Below are 19,687 nucleotides of genomic sequence, written 5' to 3'. Positions count from 1 at the left end.
GCGAGAGGGGAGACAGAGGAAGACAAAGGGTTCACAGAGGCAGGTGGGGGGGTGGGGGGGGTTTGGGGGTCATTTAACCTGATTATCAGTTGTCTTTTCTATTTCCTTTTGAGTCTACCCAATGCTAGAGCTGTGAGGAATGGAGGGGGGCAATTAGGGGTGTAAATGGACAGTTGGCTTTTTGTTAAGAAATGAGTGACTAGACAACAATGAACAAAGAACATAAACTACTACTACTCTTTTAAGTTGAACACAACATACATTTACCTTTCCGGTATTTAGTTGACCCTCTTTTTTAGAGTGCAACAGCAGAATAAATCTAAATTCCCAGATACCAACATTACAAGCAACCAATAGTAAGAACTGCAAAGGTTAAAGCCATAACACTCAGACAGTAGATATACATGTAGACCATTGACAACATAGTAGACATCTGTGGTCCAGTCAGCGCCACTGTTGGGCTCCAAACAGCTCACCCACCTCGCCCAACTGGCTCCCTCCTTGTACGATCACTGGAACTGTAGACTTGCTTGTGAATATTTCTTGATAGTGTTTAGTAAGTTACCTATGTTTTAGCAATTTAATAACAAACTGAGATAGAACAAACATTTCAAAAGTGATTGATTTATTCACAATTGACTATTTCAGAACAGTAAAAAGGTATGTGCGACAATGACAGATAAGGCGGGACATTTATTAAAAACACACACACACACATTTCCATATTTCACATACAGAAACACAACCAGGTGTAAACAAGCTTGTAAAAAGAACGTATAAAAACAGCTTTTAGGGTGACACATCTACAAAATTAGGGAGGAAAAAGCCTCCTGTCTGATCACTGCTTTACAGCGGTTTCCTTTCAGGTTAGCCAAATCTAATTTGGACACATCGCGATCGTCGACTTCCTCCAAATCTGCCTTTAGCACCAAAAGCCCCTACTCTCTGGCACGTTAGCGACATGGTAAATGTAGCAGTAGTAAATATAATGACTGTTTACCTCTGCCCTGAGCCTCTGGCAGAGGCGTCTGGCAATCATGCCCCTGGTGTAGGCCTGGATGGTCAGCACGGCACGGAGGCGCCGCCAAAACGTCCGGCGGATGAGGAAGCCGCGGCACCGGGCCTGGATCAGAGAGACGCGCCGCCGGGCCAGCTGGTAGCTCTTGTTGAGCTTCCTTGACCTGTAGACGGCCTGGAGGCGCAAGAAGCCAGTCTGCATCTAAAGGAGGACAAAAGAGTATTTTAAAAGGTTTTTACCGTACTCCATCGATCAGTACCCTAATCCACAGAGAGTCCCTGAAGCTGATCTGTCAGTGTCCGAGGGGAAGAGAGGGACTCACGATTTGGTAATTCTTCCGGCATCGATAACCCCTCCAGACCTTCTGGATGAGCGTCACAGCACTCTTCACTCGAAGGAAGTTTGTCCTAAGCAGAACGATGGAGTGACAGGAAAAGAAGATCTCAACTTAAGGCGTGATTCAGAGGAGATGTATAGCAGTCTCAATCACGCCTTCAGAACGTAACATGACATGGAACATGGAGGTTCATTCATCATATACATATGACAGTACAGTGGAAGTCCCCTCGAGACCTATCCTAGGTAACTTCCTCACCTCTCCTTGAGTCCCCGCACAGCCTTCTGGATGAGGATGACCTTGTCAGTAATGGCCTTGTCCCTCTCGATCTCCAGCTGCATGTCATGGTGGTCCTGACAAGAAACAGGCAGTGATGTAGTGATAAATATAAAGGTGGCCAAACTATGACCTGTTGGTGATCTACATAAGGAAACCAACCACCAGTATGAACCAAAATCAATTATATTTTCAGGAAAGCATTAACTGCTCACGTAATTTACATCAGCTGAAAGCTACTTAGCATGATATATACTATGCATGGATAAACTGGGAGCTTTCCACAAACACCTAGGGTACACACACTTAAGTTTGGGAGTAACACCTGTAATACAAACACAGGCTTACTTTTAAGATTTGTTTCCTTTATTTGATAGATACAGATAAAGAGAGAAAGGACTGGAATAGAGAAAGGGGGATGACATGCGACAAAGTCTGAATTCGAACCCAGGATGTCGCAGTAATACAACTGAGCCAACTGAGCCACCAGGACGCCCCCAATAGGTTAACTTTTAAATGAGAAACCAACCTTGAGGAAAATCTTGGTCTTGCCGATCTGCCAGTCATCATGTTTCCCCAGCCTGGCCAGGACTATCTGCTGGCAGGTCCCCCGTAGGTCCCCCTGGAATGAGAAAGACCTCCGTAGGAGTGACTGTTCCAGGATTAAGCAAGTAACTTAGGTCCTTGGCTGAAAAATGAGACCAGTCTACAGCCTGAATCCTCTATATTTTAAAGATACTGAATGATGCACTTCAGGTAATGACTTGGCCCAAAATTGATATATAGTGTTTTTTGGAATACAACTCCTCAAAATAGAAACAATGAGAAATATATTAGTAAACAGACACAGAATTGAAAGGACAGTGGTTGTGCTGCTGACCTGTATGTGGGCTGGTTTGATGCCAGGCATAAGGACCCGGTAACGGTCAACAAACTCGGCGAAGCTGTACCGGATGGGATAACCGGCCCGCCTGATCCGGATGGTCTCCATCATGCCGGAGTAGCGTAGCTGGCGAATACACAGCTCCCTGTCAAATAACTAACAAATAACACAGAGGGACAGACATACGACAGGAAATGCAGGGGTGTCAGTACCACAGTATCCTACTCAGGTACACATACTGTTGCTTTGCTGAAAATGTTGTAGAAGAAAGTAGAAGTAAAAGTAGCTTAAAATGTACTCAAAAGAGAACCAGTTATGTAAAAAAACAGACTTGCTACTGTTATATATAGCTGTACCATGCAATGTAAAAAAGATGATAGAACAAAAAGTTAAATATGTGAAATTATACGCATTTTATATGCTGTTTGTTATATGCTGTTTCATGCATTACTCAATCTGTGATAAAAAAAAAAGAAAAGTCCATCACCATTATTCAATTTAGCTACCTCATTGATGTTTCTTTATTAGCTATCCAACTAGCTAGCATTAGCAAGGCTAGCAAACAAGCTAGACAACAACCAGGCTAACGCAAACCAATAACACAGTAGCTGGACGGGTGGCTTTTTAACTTATGTTTACTAAACTATCATGGATAAATGTGAGCATTTAATGTTACAGTTAATTGTGTTTATGGAGAGCCTATAAAACGTGTACTCTGTAATGGATGCAATTTAAAATGTAGCAAAAGAAAATACTCAAGTAAAAGTAAAATTACTGACTTAAAAAACCTCAAACATTTTTTTTTCTTTAACGTGAGGCTTAGCTCTTGGTAGATGTGGTTACCTTTGAGGAAATAATAAACAAAATAAATAACAATACCTAAAACAATACCTAACAGGTTGAATTAACTTTTGTATCAAAAAAAAAGGTTATTTATGAACAGGGACATTGACAAATAGTAGTCAAAGCAACTGTGCTAAACGTCAACGAACAGTCATGGAAAAGTCATGGAATTTGCAAAGAATATGTAGGAACCCCAACACACACACACATACAGAAATGCACTCACCATAGGTTTTTTGAGCTCATTGGGTTTTATACAGCGAACGAAGAACGGCTGACACACACTGAGCGTCCTCATCAGCATCTCTAGGGAACGTTTGAACTGGCTGCTCAGGGTAGGAGAGCGCTTTCTGGTCTCAACACCCTGCACACACACGCACACACACACACACACACACACACAAAGAGAACATGTAAATACTGCATAAAACATGAAACTTCGACAACCCAAATGCTTTTATTATCTGAAACAGGCCATTGGAATTTTATCTAGTGTATATATTTTATGTAAATACATTACAGATTATGACCTACAACACCTTTACCAACAGGTTATAGTGTTTATTCTCTCAGTATTCTTGCTTCAGCTAATTGCATTTTCTAGTTTGTGACCAGATCAGGATGCATCAATATTGCTTTTAACAGGAACTAAGAGGAGAGATCATACAACTCCCATTTTAGTTTAGCTTTCACTCTAAAACATGTTTTTACGGTATGTATGTGGTAAACACATGCACACATTGATTTCCACACAACGTTGATTCACACCTACATTTGACATGACAGCGTACACAAACAGATACACACAAGCACAGGGTGCACACAGATTATCACAAATTAAACATGCAATCAATACAAAAACACCCCGACGCCTCCCATCGCTGTCTTGAAAAATCATTTCAGTAGAGCCGGAAGGAAAAGGTGATAGGACCCGCGTATTTGGGGTTTACATGAAGCGAACACACACACACACAGGGTTGGAGAGACCACACGTTGCTACAGGCCTTTGATTACCTTGGGAGCAGGGGTGCTGGGCTGCTGATAGCCACACAGAAACTGATGTCAGAGGACAAAGATAGAGAAGAAAGAGAGGAGAGAGAGAAGATCGAGAGGAGGGGAGCGCTGTTAGTGAAACCCAACACCGTGAGGAGAAACGCTAAAGGGAGGCAAAAGCCACCGGTGCCGTCATCACTAGGAGACGGCAATACCCTAAAACCCATAAAATAAATACCCCAATGAAGGTCATAAAGACATATCGTTCCACCACCATCACCAGCACTGTACTTCTCATGACCAATTAAGCCAACGCAAAATCTAACAGCATCAGTTGCCGGTCTCACCATGGCCACGTCAGCCTGGAAGATCTGCTTGATGAACTTGTTCTTGGAGGAGTGGACCAGCTGGATGATGTCGGTGTGGAGGCTGTCTCGGTTCTTCTCCAGGAACCCTGGAGGGAAGGAGGAGAGAGAGAAAGGGGGGTACACTCTGACATTTCATATGGCATTACCAGGGGTCACTTGTCAATCACCTGTCAATCAAACACTGTGACGTCTTTTTCCTTGGATTTTCTGTTGCAGTTAGAGTTTCTCTTTTCTTTGTGTGTTCAGCCATGGATGCTATCACTGCTCATGCTAACTACCCAGTTCTTCTTCTGTTGATTCCAAACACACCGCTGTATCACTTCCGGTGTGCCGGAGGGTTTTCCCCAGAGTGTTTAGAACAGCAAATGTAAAAGCTTTCATGAACTGGCTATAGGTTGATCAGTTGGTGACAGAGAAGAGCAAAATGGAAATGTATTTATATGAAACTGAAGTAATGATTATTACTGTTAAAAACAGCTAAGTAGGTTTTCCACATCGTGTTAAGCACCTTATTACTTTTAAAAAGTGGCAATAACACACAATTTGTTTAAAAAAGAAAGAATATAAACATTTAATAAATCTCGATAATAATTAAATGTTATTCTTCTGCCAAGCTAGATCTTGAACAGTAGCTGCTGAACAATGTGCTTGCTAAGTGACACATAAGTACCAGGAGGACTGTTGATTTTCTGGTTGTGCATTAATTTAATTATATAAATGAACTATTATGCAGTCAGAGGTGTGTGTTTATCAGGTTTTTACAATGACTTCAAATGTGACTCAGCAAATCAGAACTGAGGACTGGACCTATCCATTTTATAATACATGCAGTGTGCACAGACTTTTCTATTCATTAGATCAAGAGTGGCTACGTCTGAGCAAACTGTTCCACAGTGTCCATTCCACTGGAGGTGTAGATCATGATGTGACCAGATGAACAATGCAACAGGACCTACCTCTGGTCTCGTAGTGCACCACACCAGCAAAGTGCTGGATGCCAAACTGTGTTTCATAGCTGTTCTTAGGAGGAATGTAGTTGGTGTTGAGCTTGTGCTGGGAGTTGAGCTTGTACAGCATTGTGGCATCGGTTCCCTGACAGAAGGACAAAGAACAGACATGAGCTTTGAACTCGTAATACATGAATAATAACTCCGGTGACTTCATTTGGCACTCAGTCGAATTGCGTCTGTAAGTGTCTCCGTTTTCATGCCAAAAGTGTTTTCCTCCAGAATTGTGTCCTTGACAGGGTGGAAAAGCCTCTGAAGCAGCATTTAGACCATGAGAGACTAAAACTCTCCATTGAAGCATGTACAAATGAAATTCTTTTAGGTGGGTTAGCTCCTCCTCTTTAAAGCAGGGTGACCTATGGTAGGGGAAATCTGGGATACGTTAATTAAAGGTTAAATGTGTAATATTTCTGCTTTCTGCTTTTTTTCTGATGCTGTGAAGATTTCTGCATTCAAAAACACAGCAGATAGTCGTATGTGCTTCTCCCATTGCACTGTACCTTAGGGAACTTGCTCTCTTCATCAATGAGGGAGATGATGTTCATGGGCTTGTTGGCGATCATGTCCAGTGCGTCCTGGTTGTCGGTGAACTCGATGTGCTGCCAGCTGATGTCCTCCAGGTTGTACTCCTCCTGCTCCAGCTTGAAGACGTGGCGGACGAAGAACTGCTGCAGGTTCTCGTTGGCGAAGTTGATGCACAGCTGCTCGAAACTACGGGGAGACGCAAAGAGGAAAGCGGTGAGGGATTGGTGTGAGAGAATTAGAGGAGCCAAAGTTGGTCCTCCACAAAATTCTGGATTTTGGGGAGTGATAAGATATTCTACTTTGTCTGTTTTGATGGTACTTGATTTGATTTGTGGAGTGATTTTGAGTTCAAACTGATTTATTACGAGGAATACAAACTGCAAACTGCATGAAATAGGAATTCAGAAGTTACTCCTTGAGTCTCCATATCAAAAAGTTCGGGCACTCTTGCCTTTCCCAGAGTCTTAACATCATTCTTTATCAAGCCACCCAGTAGAAATCACCTGTTGACAGTGAAGTTCTCGAAGCCGAAGATGTCCAGCAAGCCGATTGACCTGCGGATGATCTTGCTCTCGCAGGACGGCGGCCTGTATATGGCTGCGTTGATCTTATCCACGATCCAGACAAACAGCCTGCCGTAGATCCCCTGGAACATTCCACTCAAAGTCAATGACAACTCATATTTATCCTTTTCAACATTTACCTTTTAGACGTTTCGCTGACACCGTTATCCAGAGCAGCGTAACACGAGTGAGCAGTGAGGGGTTCAGCACCTTGCTCAAGGCCGGTCACTCTAACAGTTTAACTAGGCCACGAGAGTAACTACAGTCTAACTAGTCTAGGCCAGTGGTTCTCAACGTGGGGTCCGGGGACCACCAGGGGTCCTTGAGGGGGCTCCAGGGGGTCCCTAGCAAATTGATGAATTGTTAAACATCACCATTATTTCATTTGCAATAAGATAACGCAATTAGAGAATGTAGAAGAATGACTATTTTGATCATAATTTCACTGTTATTGCTCTACCTACAATATACAGTAGATAGTCATGGAACTCTGGAAAAATCATATCTAACAATAAAAATATTCTCAGATTTGGGTCCAAGATACCAAATCTCATCAAATGGGGAGTCCTTGGCCCCAATGAAAAAGGTTGAGAATCACTGGTCTCGGCCATCCTGCTGCTCTTCTTTTCATCTTTCATGATAGAGGGCTATATAAAGGGGCAAAAGGCGGGCACCTTGACGAAGGCGTCCCTGACGTCCACGCCCTGCTCCACGCTGAGAGGCGTGGCCACGCTTTCCCCCCGCGTGATCAGGGTGCGGGTGGTCAAGCACACCATCACGTCCTTAGGCTCCACCTGCAGCACACAACAAGCCAACATCAGGGGGTGGACAAAATAAAAACACAACATGAGAAAGTAGGCGGAGCTCTTGGATGAGATGATCAGACTCTCGGTGCTCTGCTCTACCTAGGAGGACGTGGTGTACCGACATCCTGTGTTTCACAATGGACTCCTCGTCTTCTTCTTCGAGAGCAATTGTTAACGTTCTCTTGTCTATTCCTATTTTTGACTTTGTTAGCTAGCTGAAGCTAATTAGATGGCTTGCAAGTTGTTGTCAGTCTTGTAGCGCTCCTCTCACCTGTCTCGGTGCGTGTCACGTCTCTCAGTGCAGAGATATTGCCGGATGATCGAGCGCAAACTGATTTCCAGCAAGTAATTACTTTTCCTGACAGCAATATCGTGCTGGCATGGTCTCTCGTTTTGGGGCACCGGTGCGTACACTCACACACCCACGCACATGCACACACACATACACACACACATATACCTCCATGAGTGAAGCGGCAGTCATCAGGTCAGGGGATCTCACCACCACACTGGCATCCAGGTTGTCATAGGTACGAGCTGAGGGGGAGGGGGAGGGGGACGGGTGGACAAGGAGGCAAAAATCATTCCCTCATACAGGTACACGACTAGATCACAGATGAGTGCAAACCTGTCAGCAAATTATTTGGTACAGCGTGTGCTCCGAGCAAAACCTTCAAATGCAAGTGAGTGGCTGGCAAATTACACAGAGGGAAAATTGTTTAAGAAAGAAGAGAAAATCTAATATCTGGGTATGGCTGCTGGACGGACACACACTCAACAATTATGTCTGTCAATGGTGTATTCTTTCCAGTGCAAATAAAGAGAAGGAGACGTGGAAACTGCATCTGCACAATCAAATTGACAAAAAAGTTATATCGTGACTGTGATATGAACTGTTGAGACATTCTTTGCAGGATGGTGAAAAATTAGATGCTAGTGCAAGTATTTTTCAGTCTTGAATAAAATGGAAAGGATCTCTGACATGTAACTTAATTTGTAGGCAAGGGATTTTAATTTATACAGGAGGCTGCCTGGAATATAAATGCTAAAAAAAGGATTAAAAAATAACGATCGAAGTTGAAGGCCAATCTTCTTTGGATTTTTTGACAAAAATGTTTGGATTGAAGCTACTGATGTTTTGTGCTGATTTTCTTTCAATTTGATCAATTTCATGCCAAAAAAATACAAAAAAATCACAAGCATTGGGACACTAAAACTCTCTAGTATTGATCAATTCTACAATATGTAATCAAACAAACTGCATCACATCCATCATATCAGAGGTGGACGACACTGACTGGCTGATATCTGATTTTTAATAAAAGGCTGATATCAGCCCCATATATCGGCAACCTGATATATCGGTCTAACCCTGGTAACTAATATTGCGATTTCAATTATTTTCCAACAAATTGCACTCCTAGTGGACATGCGGTGTGACTCACCCTCGAAGCGCAGGTTGCCCATGTGCAGGATGGCAGCCAGCAGCTTGGAGATCTCCCAGTTCTCCGTCTCGGTGAACATGAGGACCTTCATGGCCGACAGGATGCTGGAGTAATCGCTCAGGTCGTCCCGGCCGTCGCACTGCGTACAGTTACCCTGCAGGGGGACAGAGCCAGAGAGTGAGCAACACTGATACAATATGTATGTACCTGTATGCATGTATGTATTGTACAATATATATTATGCACTTATGGTGTTTTGTGCAATTTTTGTACTGAAGGCCAACACTGATAACAATATTTATGGGAGTGAAGCTGCTGATAGCTGATATTTTGTGCTGATATACAAGGTCTTCCCATAGACAACCAGTGTAGTATTGATCAACTCTACAATAAATACCAATCAAACTGCATCATATCCATCATATCAGAGGTGGACGACACTGACTGGACCAGGTCTGATTTTTAATAAAATGACAATATCGGCTCCATATATCGGTCCAACCCTAATACACATACGCATGAATCCACTCACACACTCACCATAGTGAGGTAGGAGTAGTCGGTGGCGAGGCCCAGGCCGAGCTTAGTCTTCAGCTCTGGAGACATACCCTTCAGCATGCAGTAGAATATATGGTAGTTCCTTTCATCTGCAGCCTGGGGAGAGAGAGAGGGAGAGAGAGAGGGAGAGAGAGAGAGAGAGAGAGGTTAACTGGAATAAAGTGCTATACATATAAAGCAGAGTTGTAACTCTAAATTGCTTATTATGTGTGCATCAGTATGCCGTAGCCTGAGGGACAGTCACAGTAACAGTGACAATGCTGTTATGAATTAATGTCGAATATCCAGTGTTGGAGAAGCTATTTTGAAAGTCTAGTTTTAGCTACCAGTTCCTTCACACTGGAACACTGGATTTTGTTTCTCAAAATTAACCATATTTCCCGTGAACACAGCAAAATGAATGAACTAAACTGAACTGAGCTCAACTGAAGTGAACAGAAAACGAGATGGGGGTGTTAGAGGCTCTACGATGTTCCTCACTGACCATTAAAGTTGTATTATACCTACAGACAGTGATGTAAAGTGCGATCCGGTCTCTCACCTGTCGACAGACACGAGACTTCTCCAGCAGGTACTGCTCTATCTTGGCTCCTTCGATGGCCCCTCGCCTGGTGAAGTGGATATCGATGTACTTCCCAAAGCGACTGGAGTTGTCGTTACGGATGGTCTTGGCATTGCCAAACGCTGAGTGGATGAGCAGATCACACAGTCAGTCGATAGGGGAACGAAAACAACTAATCATCCCATAATGTACTTCAGAAGTGTAATCTAATTTGAGTTACTTTACAGTTACTTGTGCATAATGTAGTTTGATAGTGTTCAGCTATAGAGGAGTGATGCAGTTTGATAATGTACAGCTATAGAGGAGTGATGCAGTTTGATAGTGTTCAGCTATAGAGGAGTGATGCAGTTTGATAGTGTTCAGCTATAGAGGAGTGATGCAGTTTAATAGTGTTCAGCTATAGAGGAGTGATGCAGTTTAATAGTGTTCAGCTATAGAGGAGTGATGCAGTTTGATAGTGTTCAGCTATAGAGGAGTGATGCAGTTTACTAGTGTTCAGCTATAGAGGAGTGATGCAGTTTGATAGTGTTCAGCTATAGAGGAGTGATGCAGTTTAATAGTGTTCAGCTATAGAGGAGTGAAGTGTCTCATCCCTGATTCATCTGAATTCACCTCTTGATGAAGATTTGCATTTATACATACATAAATAACATACAACCTGAAGTAGGAGAGTGTGTGTTGTGTGTGTGTCTGACCTTCGAGGATAGGGTTGGCCTCCAGGACCTGCTGCTCTATCCAGGAGTGCTGACCGCTGATGGCTGCCAGGAACTGGAGAATCAGCTTAGTGCTCTCTGTCTTCCCTGCTCCAGACTCACCACTGTCACACAGAAAGCACTGTCACACACTCATATAATACACACTCAAATTGTCTCTCTCTCTCTCCCCCTCTCTCTCAAATACATATATATGTATATACACACATTGAGGTTGAAGGGCAGATCCCCCATGAAACTGGGAGGTGGGTAAGTTGCCTCCTAATAATTATCTCTGCCAATGTCTGATTCAAGTGAATACATGGAAACGTACTGTTTGGTGGAGAAACAAACTGAATCTCTCTCTCTCTCTGTGATAATGATACAAATACTTTGGGATTGAAGCTGTTAATGGGATGGATGTTTTGTGCCAATTTTCAAAATCTTTAAAGTTTTGTGCCAAACTCCCCAAATCAACTGCATCATATCCATCCAGTGCATGAAGTGACAATTATCTGTTACACACACACCTGATGATGCAGCACTGGTCCTTGTTGTTCCGCTGCATGTTGAAGTAGCAGTTGTCTGCTATGGCGAATATGTGCGGCGGCAGCTCCCCTATCTTCTTATTGGTGTAGAGGCGGATCTGATCGGCTGTGTAGATGGGTAGCAGCTGGTAGGGATTGACTGCTACCAGGATGGAGCCAGTATATGTCTGCAGGATCCCAAAGCCAGAAGAGAGGAAAATCACTAAACCACACTGGATGTTTTTAACACTCGAAAGGCCAAGTCGTGGGCAACTGACGGCTGTTTTGAATTTTAGAGTTGAAATATCTCAGCTTTTCAATATGTCCCTTCATGTTTTTTACCATACCCACTTTCTGCTGGCATAGACAGCTTGTTGGCCCTCTCTTGGATTCCCAAAATCCATTGGCCTTTCAAGTGTTAAACCACTGAAATTACAGTATATTTGACTGAGGTTGATTATAGTGAATTTAAGCGTCAATCTCACTAATCACGAGAAATTGTAGTTCTTGCTAGGCATTTAAACCTTCTAAAATCATTACAGCAATATATTATCTTGGGTGTATTCCAAAGCACCCCCCCCCCCACCCCCAGATTTGATTTCACATCCCTCTGAGAAAATCTTGGGTTCACAATGTTCATGCTTTGACGGTTAAAAGGCCACTTAACAAGCTGGAGCAAAAGAAATGTGCTGAGCAGTGGCTACAGTGAGGATTAAAACCAGTCATTAATAAAGCAAGAAAGCTTTGCACTATATTAGAAGTGACATGCTGACAAATACAAAAACTATGTTAGGAGAGGATCTGGCATCGCAAAGCCGTGTTAGCATTTTCTTGTCACACAAATGGGTGAGAGGTCTTATTATAGTCTGTACTCACCCTTCCACCACAATTAGTCTACATGGAGAGAGAGAACAAAACAACCATAAACTGTCAAGGAACCGACTGGGGCAAACTATTAAACAAATACACCAAGTTTTTAGCAGCTTGGTCCTTTGGTCAACTTAGCTGTTAAATGATGACAACACATAAATCAAATCATCCATAGGTCCCCAGTAGATCGCTGGCTCTGGTGCTCCATGCTAACACTTTAGAATACATGTTGAGTGATAGTAAGTCATTAGCGATATCCAAGGAAGACTGACCTTTTATAATAATAAAACAGTAATATAAAGTTGTCAGTGGTTGTAATTGTATGACCTGTACATTCATGAGTGCTAGAAATGAAATATTATTAACCCCAAATAGCTAATGTAGCCAGGTTTTTGGAACTATTTCAGGCGAGCAATTCCATATTGATCCACTGTGCAGTGAATTTTAGCTGTACACAGCCTCCCATCACCCACCACCTTCACTTCCTATGGAAACAGTGAACAGGGAAAGAAGTCTGTGTTATTTTTGTATCGTATATGTAAATTTGTGCCAAGAATGGCACACTAGCCTGCTATCATCAACATAGTGTATGCTAAAGTGTTAGCATGGAGCCTGCTATCACTCAACATAGTGTATGTTAAAGAGTTAGCATGGAGCCTGCTATCACTCAACATAGTGTATGCTAAAGCGTTAGCATGGAGCACCAGAGCCAACGATCTGTTGGGGACCCATGGATGATTTTGGTGTCTATGTTCTCATGGGGAAGCTGCCCATTCTCCCAAGACTTGGTGCATTCCTTTAACCTCTTTTTTCCCCACATTGCACTGTCAACCAGACAATATCTACGGAAAACTTGTTTGGCCTAGCTTTCATAGAACTAGTTCAGAGGTGTGACCAGACTGGCACAGCATGGCACAGATCAGCTCAGTTTGGGTCAGATGTGGCTACGTTTACATGCACTGAGAATTCCCTTCTTAACCTGGTTACTCAAGCAACCTGGTTTTGGGCAGACACATTTAATGCCATAACCGGGTAAGCTCATACTCTGATTATGAGAGACTTGGTTAAGATGTCTGGTTTACTCTCATATTAAACTGTGTTACTGTAGCATGGAAACATCTTACATCTTTCACTTTTGCTTTTACTTTTACAATTGTGATTCCCATTTCTTTCCTCTGTATTAGAAGTAAGTTACTATTGCTCAGTCAAAGAGGGAGGAGGAAATATTCTGCTAATTGGTTTATTCGTGGCAACAGGGAGACTCAGTCACTGGGTATCAAAGGTTCATGTAAACAGCTTAACCTGAATAAGAACTCAACTGGAGTATGGCCAATACTCCCTGCATTTAAACATAGCCAGTGCAGAAGAACCATTGGTAAGTGAATGTGGAGGTCAAAGAGGTGGTGATAAAGTAAGAAATCTACCAGGGCGTCCGTAACCATCAACTATAGCTTGGAAGGCACAGAAAGCTCTCTGCTCCTTGTAAGTCCTTATTACAGACGGTATATCATAAAGATAAACATATTTGTACACTCCAACGGATGATTGCAATAGTGAGATGGGCGGTGTGTTAAGAGGAACTAACATAGATGACGTGCTCATTGTAGCGGATGAGCAGGTTGCGGAGGATGCCGGCTTCGTTGAGGTCGCCCAGACGGATCATGTCCTCCACCCCGTGGATAGAGGTTGGGTGCATGGGCTTGATGTTGGTGGCATTCTGAGGGGAGATCCAGTGCTCCTGTATGGGTGGGGAAACAGAGTGTAAATATGCATCAGCAGAAGGCACAGGGACAGTTTGTCGTTTTCCCCAGAATCTTATTCTTGCCAAGCCCTGAAACAGCATTTAGACCATGGGACACTAAAAAATCAGTTCAGGTTAAGGGCTTCCTATAGACAACCAGTGTAGTTATTGTTCTACAATAAATACAGTAATCAAACAAACTGCATCATAGCCATCATATCAGAGGTGGACGATACTGACTGGTCGACATTTGATTTTTTAATAAAAGGCCAATATCGGCCTGATATATCTGCAAACTGATTGGTCTAACCTAGTGTGTGTACACAATAACATGGCGATACAAGCTTCCTTTCTACTCTGCTGTGGACTTACCCTGCCCTCGTCATCCAGGACCTGGATCTGTCCGGAGTCACACAGTTTGACCACGGCTCCCACGGGGACGCCAAACTCCCGGCCCGTTTTAAGGTCCAGCCACACATAGTCCCCCTGGATATCAAGAGCAGCGATGGTTTAGTACGACACCGCCACGCTTTTAAAGCTGCGATATGAAACCTTTTTTTTTTATATTATACATTATCAGTCTGAGTCTCTGTGACCCTTTGTGTACATGCCAAGTCCCCCTGTTTGCCTGAAATTAGCTTTTCAGTGACGTTGTGGACGTTTTGGGGCGTAAACCATTTGCTGTGGGCGTGGCCAGCAGTGAGCTGGTTGTGACTATCAAGGTGAGGCTAGCAGCCACAGAGCAGGGAAGACATAGCAACAACAACAAAGGAGGAAAGCAGGGGGAAAAGAAATAAACAGCGACGCTAACATCATGAACATCAGCGTGGCTTTTTAATAATAGCAAATAACAGGATTCAGAAAGGGAATTTTGACTATTACGGCACTATTGTTGTTTGATACCTTGACCCACTACATAACCACAGGATACAAACAAGGTCCAGTAAGACTTGCCAACCAAGACCTGCCAACCAAGGTATTAGCAGCAGCCAGAGGTGTGTGTGTGTGTGCGCGTGGGTGTGGTGGGGGGGTTGTTACGTGTTGCTCACATAATTTCATTCCTTTTATTAGAATCTTATTGTTTGTTCAAGTGACTATTTCAAGTTTCACCACTGTTCTCATGCACAAAATAGGTTACCCATTTTTTCAGCTGCCAACTCACCCAATGGCAGGATTTAGCCTGATGAGAGCTTAGCCCAAGGGCACGGTGTAACCTCTGACCTCAGACCTCGCTACTGTTGCGAGGGAGGGTGGTGCTGCATTTGAGTGGGATTACGGTTTGGCGGGGAGGAGCTTAAAGCCTGATTTTATCTATCAAGTGTCAATCAGCTGGGATCCAGGAAGTCAGGCTCAGCCAGGGAAAGGGCTTTGCCACGTCTCGGGATTACGACGCACACCTTGTTTTGGAGACATTGGCCTCGTCAGCGAGGTCATTGTGACCTGGGTTTGTCTGGGTCTGCATGTTGGTGTTGGTAATTGTTACCAACACCAACATGCAGACCCAGACAAACCCAGGCTAGTCGGTCACACTTGGTGGGAAATGGTAGAAACTAACATTTAAGCCAAGAGAGGGCTGGGGGAATGAGGGGTAGAGGGAATCCCAGTAAAGAAGAGGGTGGTAATTTTAATGGTGTAAAATCTAGCGTTATTTTCTGTTTCATTTAGACCTCCCCTCCTGTCGCGTCTCGGCTCTAGCGGTGTTCCTGAATGCGCGCATTAATATGAAACAGTGACTGGAACTTCTTTCAAAATGTAAATAAATGTAAATAAAACCTCCTTGGTACCGTTGGCCTAGCTTCTGTATAAACAGACTTACGGCAAGTCGCAGCAAGGACCAGGCAGTGGAAAACTGCCGTTGCTCTGTGTCATCGCTTTGCTGTCAGTGGGGGGCTACTCAAGGATTTTTGGACCAGTTGGGTTTAATCACGCTATATTACTGTTGGTAAGTCTTCACATTTTATTCATTTAACGTTAGTCTTGTAACATTACAAAGCTAACACACTCACGCTGTGTGGCAGCCAGTGTGACACACTTTACGGTCTTAAAGGAATAGTTCACCCAAAAATGAAAATTCTGTCATCACCTACTCCCCCTCATGCCAGTTGAAACACAGGTGAAGTTTGTCCATATAACACACAGGGAGGCTGCCAGCACAACTCCATAGCAGCCTTCTCCAAAACAACTGAAGTCAGTGGGGACCAGTTCTTCAGAGTTAAAAAAAAAAAAACCTACAGTATATTTACACCATCATTTAGTGCAAATCTTAACTACAGCTGATTGATTTGCAGCAAATAATGGTGTATAGGTCTTTCTATTCACAGTGTGATTGTTTGGCTGTTTTGGTTTTGGAACTCTAAAGAACTGGTCCCCATTGACTTCAGTTGTTTTGGAGAAGGCTGCTACCAAGTTGTGCTGGCAGCCTCCCTGTGTGTTATATGGACTAACAAATTTCACCTGTGTTTCCTTTGGCATGAGGGTGAGTAGATGATGACAGAATTTTCATTTTTGGATGAACTATTCCTTTAAAGGCCAAACATCTTCACCATAGAAACTAACCATAGACGCCATTTTTTGGTGTACCAGCCAAAATACCATAGAAAACAGTGGAGAGCACACCCACACATTTAGCATGTCTCCAGTTTGTTTAGATGCTAAGCACAGCAGCAGCTACCGCCAAATCCCTTCATAATAGAAAACATAAAAACTGCAGCAGAAAAACACAATCTCCTCCTCGGTCTAGACCCTGACCTTAAGGAGGCGATTTTTTTGTTTCCATTTAACAACATCCAGATGTCTCCCGTGGGAATGAGATTCATAGCTGGGGCTCCGAGCTGAGATTGAACCAGCGTAATGAGTCTGAGGGGAAACTATCAATGGCCTGATATGGGGCTGAATGTGGCTGAATAATTCTGCTATATTTAGTGTGCGACTGAAATGTGTGTGTGTGTGTGTCCTCTGGGAAGTTTAGAAGAGGTGAATTCAGGGTTATGTGTGAATTTACAGTTTATATACATATGATGTGCACATTTTCTTTCCTCTCTATTCCCATATTCTCGTTAATTTGTATATAGTGCATACAGTATATCTTTTCTAGTATATTTTCATATCACACATATTTTAATTCATTTTTTTCTTTTTCTCAGTATGTTCGCCTGGGGTTATCTTAACGTCGTCATTCATAATTTTTTTCAGTACTTTCCATACATTGAATTAGTTAATATGTTCTTAACACATTGGCATTGTCGGTGGTGTAATGTTTAATACTACCCTTTTTCTATATTCTTAATTCTTCTGTATTTCATTGCTGTATCTTATTATTTTGTTATAAATTTCATTTTATCGTATATGTGATGATATCATTCCCCTTGTGCTAAACTGGGTTTCAAAAGGACTCACTATCATTATGGTATTACCTGCAAGGGTCATATACTGGTTATGGTAGCCTAAAGCAGTGATTCTCAACCTTTTTCCTATCAAGGACCCCTAATTTAGTCCACATTAGGACCATGGACCCCCATTTGATGAGACTTTGTCTCTCTGACCCAAATCTGAGAATATTTTTATTGTTAGATATGATTTTGTCCAGAATCCCATGACTATATGTATTGTAGGTAGAGAGATAACAGTCAAACTATGTTCAAAACAGTCTTTTCTTCTACATTCTCTATTTGTGTTAACTTCTTTTAAATGAAATAATGGTGAACTTCAACAATTCATCAATTTGCTGGGGACCCCCTGGAACCCCCTCAAGGACCCCTGGTGGTCCCCGGACCCCACGTTGAGAACCACTGGCCTAAAGCTTAAAGAAGTGGGCTTGTGACAGGAAGGTCATTGTTTTGAATCTCCAGACCGGCTAGGAAAATCCGGATGGGGAAATAAATGAGTAACCCTCCGAGCTGCCAGGTATGATGTACATAACTGTTTGCCAAAAAAAGAGCATGTCGACAAAAGTGTGAGTGAGGGAGAAGAAGGAGAATAACAAAGCAGAACAAATGGAAAAGAGCAAAGAAGTCTGTGAGGGTGTGAGATGAAAGCGGTCACTAAGCTGACGTACTTGTTGCAGAATGACCATGGTTCAGCCTCTGGTTGGTTCCAGGACATCAGAAGTCACCATGTGAGGGCTCTGCAATGCAAACAGTCATAGAAGTCATGCAGCTGAAACAAACCAATTTTTTTTAGAATTAATTATAATAATTAAATCAAAACATGAGGTTGGTTGGATTGAGGCTTTCTTCATCCAGTAAAGTAACAATCTGTAACATTTTCATACAAATAAATCTCTGTTTTCCTACTCTCTATCGCTGATTGATATAACAATAGTGATTCAACCATATTCTGTTCTAAACTATCAGTGTCTGGTAGCTCTTTCTCTGGTACACAGGAGGTGATGAAAATGAATTGCCTTTTTACCTTAAAATTCAGAACTATATTTACAGCTTTTTTGGGAGACTGCACACTGTTTGCAAACTGCAAATTTTCAAGTTCAACTCAAATATGAGGTAGGCTTGCTTCAATATAAAAAGGATAGTTTTGATAGCTTTCATTAACAAATTATTGTGGAAAAACTGGCTTCCTCTTGTTATGGATGTGACGTATTACTTTAATTATTTTTGCCATACTCAAATAAGTACTTACCATACTTAAAATATTTTTCTTTATTGGTCATTATTTTCACATAGATTCGAATGGTATGAATGTTCAGGTGAGTAAGAGTAGACAGGGCTGATGTCAAAATCCTATTGTTCATATTTTAAATGGTGTATTCTGCTAAAAATCTTTTTTTTAAGTCAATGCTCATTTACTTTTGTGCAGGATAAATTCCTACATACTGTATTGTATATGACGTTCCATTCAACTTTTATTTTGTCCTATTCTTTGGCCTACATTTCATATTTGTTTTATGCAACTTTTTCATACTAATTTTAAATTATAGTACTTACATAAGATTAGGCATCAGTTGAAGCTTTTGCTAATTTCATGATAGAAAATCTATTCAAATTTCATATCACTTGGTACATCAAACAGAATATAAAATTACTCTAATTGGACTTGCTGAATTCTACACTGTTCAGTACTGCCTGTATACTGCCAATAGCCTATAATAATAGCTATTTAACTTCTTTCTTTCCTTCCTACTTCATACTCATTGCAATTCTCTCTCAAATGTTCAGTTTTTCAACTTGATTCCCCCCCCACAAATCATACTGAATACTTGCACATACTGCAATGCCAATGCTTTCTAAGCTAACAACTACAAAGGGTCCATTCCACAAAACATTTTTGTCAAATTTTTTAGTTTTGTCTATATTTCTTGTCTATGATTCTGTGTTTCTGTGATAAAGACATTTCCCAGAGTACTACTACTAGTACCATGAAGCCTACTACCACTCAGTGTATACTGAAGTGTTGGAGTGTTGCATGGAGCCTAGTATCGTTCAACATAGTGTATACTAAAGTGTTAGCATGGAGCCTACTATCACTCAACATAGTGTATGCTAAAGTGTTAGCATGGAGCCTACTATCACTCAACATAGTGTATGTAAAAGTGTTAGCATGGAGCCTACTATCACTCAACATAGTGTATGTTAAAGCGTTAGCATAGAGCAACGGAGCCAATGGGACACATGGATATTGGTGTCTATATTTTTGCTGGCCCTTAACTGACTAAACTGA

At 42.2% G+C, this 19,687-nt stretch overlaps 1 protein-coding gene across 1 annotated transcript in view; it reads right to left on the bottom strand.

Annotated features, from left to right (window-relative positions):
• Positions 1-18,086, bottom strand: part of myo7ab (myosin VIIAb) — a 34,471-nt gene extending 16,385 nt beyond the window's left edge. The window contains exons 1-22 of the mRNA XM_071544037.1: positions 18,069-18,086; positions 14,387-14,500; positions 13,859-14,011; positions 12,280-12,297; positions 11,407-11,591; positions 10,880-11,001; positions 10,164-10,306; positions 9,605-9,718; positions 9,065-9,218; positions 8,080-8,156; positions 7,488-7,607; positions 6,754-6,896; positions 6,226-6,436; positions 5,675-5,810; positions 4,698-4,804; positions 4,372-4,413; positions 3,584-3,721; positions 2,512-2,670; positions 2,161-2,253; positions 1,614-1,708; positions 1,341-1,425; positions 1,001-1,219 (exon numbers count right to left, since the gene is read on the bottom strand). Coding sequence (XP_071400138.1) covers positions 1,001-1,219; positions 1,341-1,425; positions 1,614-1,708; positions 2,161-2,253; positions 2,512-2,670; positions 3,584-3,721; positions 4,372-4,413; positions 4,698-4,804; positions 5,675-5,810; positions 6,226-6,436; positions 6,754-6,896; positions 7,488-7,607; positions 8,080-8,156; positions 9,065-9,218; positions 9,605-9,718; positions 10,164-10,306; positions 10,880-11,001; positions 11,407-11,591; positions 12,280-12,297; positions 13,859-14,011; positions 14,387-14,500; positions 18,069-18,086 — 2,646 coding nt within the window. The remainder of the gene's footprint in view (positions 1-1,000; positions 1,220-1,340; positions 1,426-1,613; positions 1,709-2,160; positions 2,254-2,511; positions 2,671-3,583; positions 3,722-4,371; positions 4,414-4,697; positions 4,805-5,674; positions 5,811-6,225; positions 6,437-6,753; positions 6,897-7,487; positions 7,608-8,079; positions 8,157-9,064; positions 9,219-9,604; positions 9,719-10,163; positions 10,307-10,879; positions 11,002-11,406; positions 11,592-12,279; positions 12,298-13,858; positions 14,012-14,386; positions 14,501-18,068) is intronic.
• Between the last annotated feature and the right edge of the window lie 1,601 nt (positions 18,087-19,687).

The sequence above is a fragment of the Centroberyx affinis genome, unplaced genomic scaffold, assembly GCF_046629955.1.
Source record: "Centroberyx affinis isolate AG114_WGS23_722 - 3 ecotype Tasmania unplaced genomic scaffold, CSIRO-AGI_Caff_v1 ptg004438l_1, whole genome shotgun sequence".
NCBI lineage: Eukaryota > Metazoa > Chordata > Actinopteri > Beryciformes > Berycidae > Centroberyx > Centroberyx affinis.
This window is presented reverse-complemented; position numbering and strand designations above follow the sequence as displayed.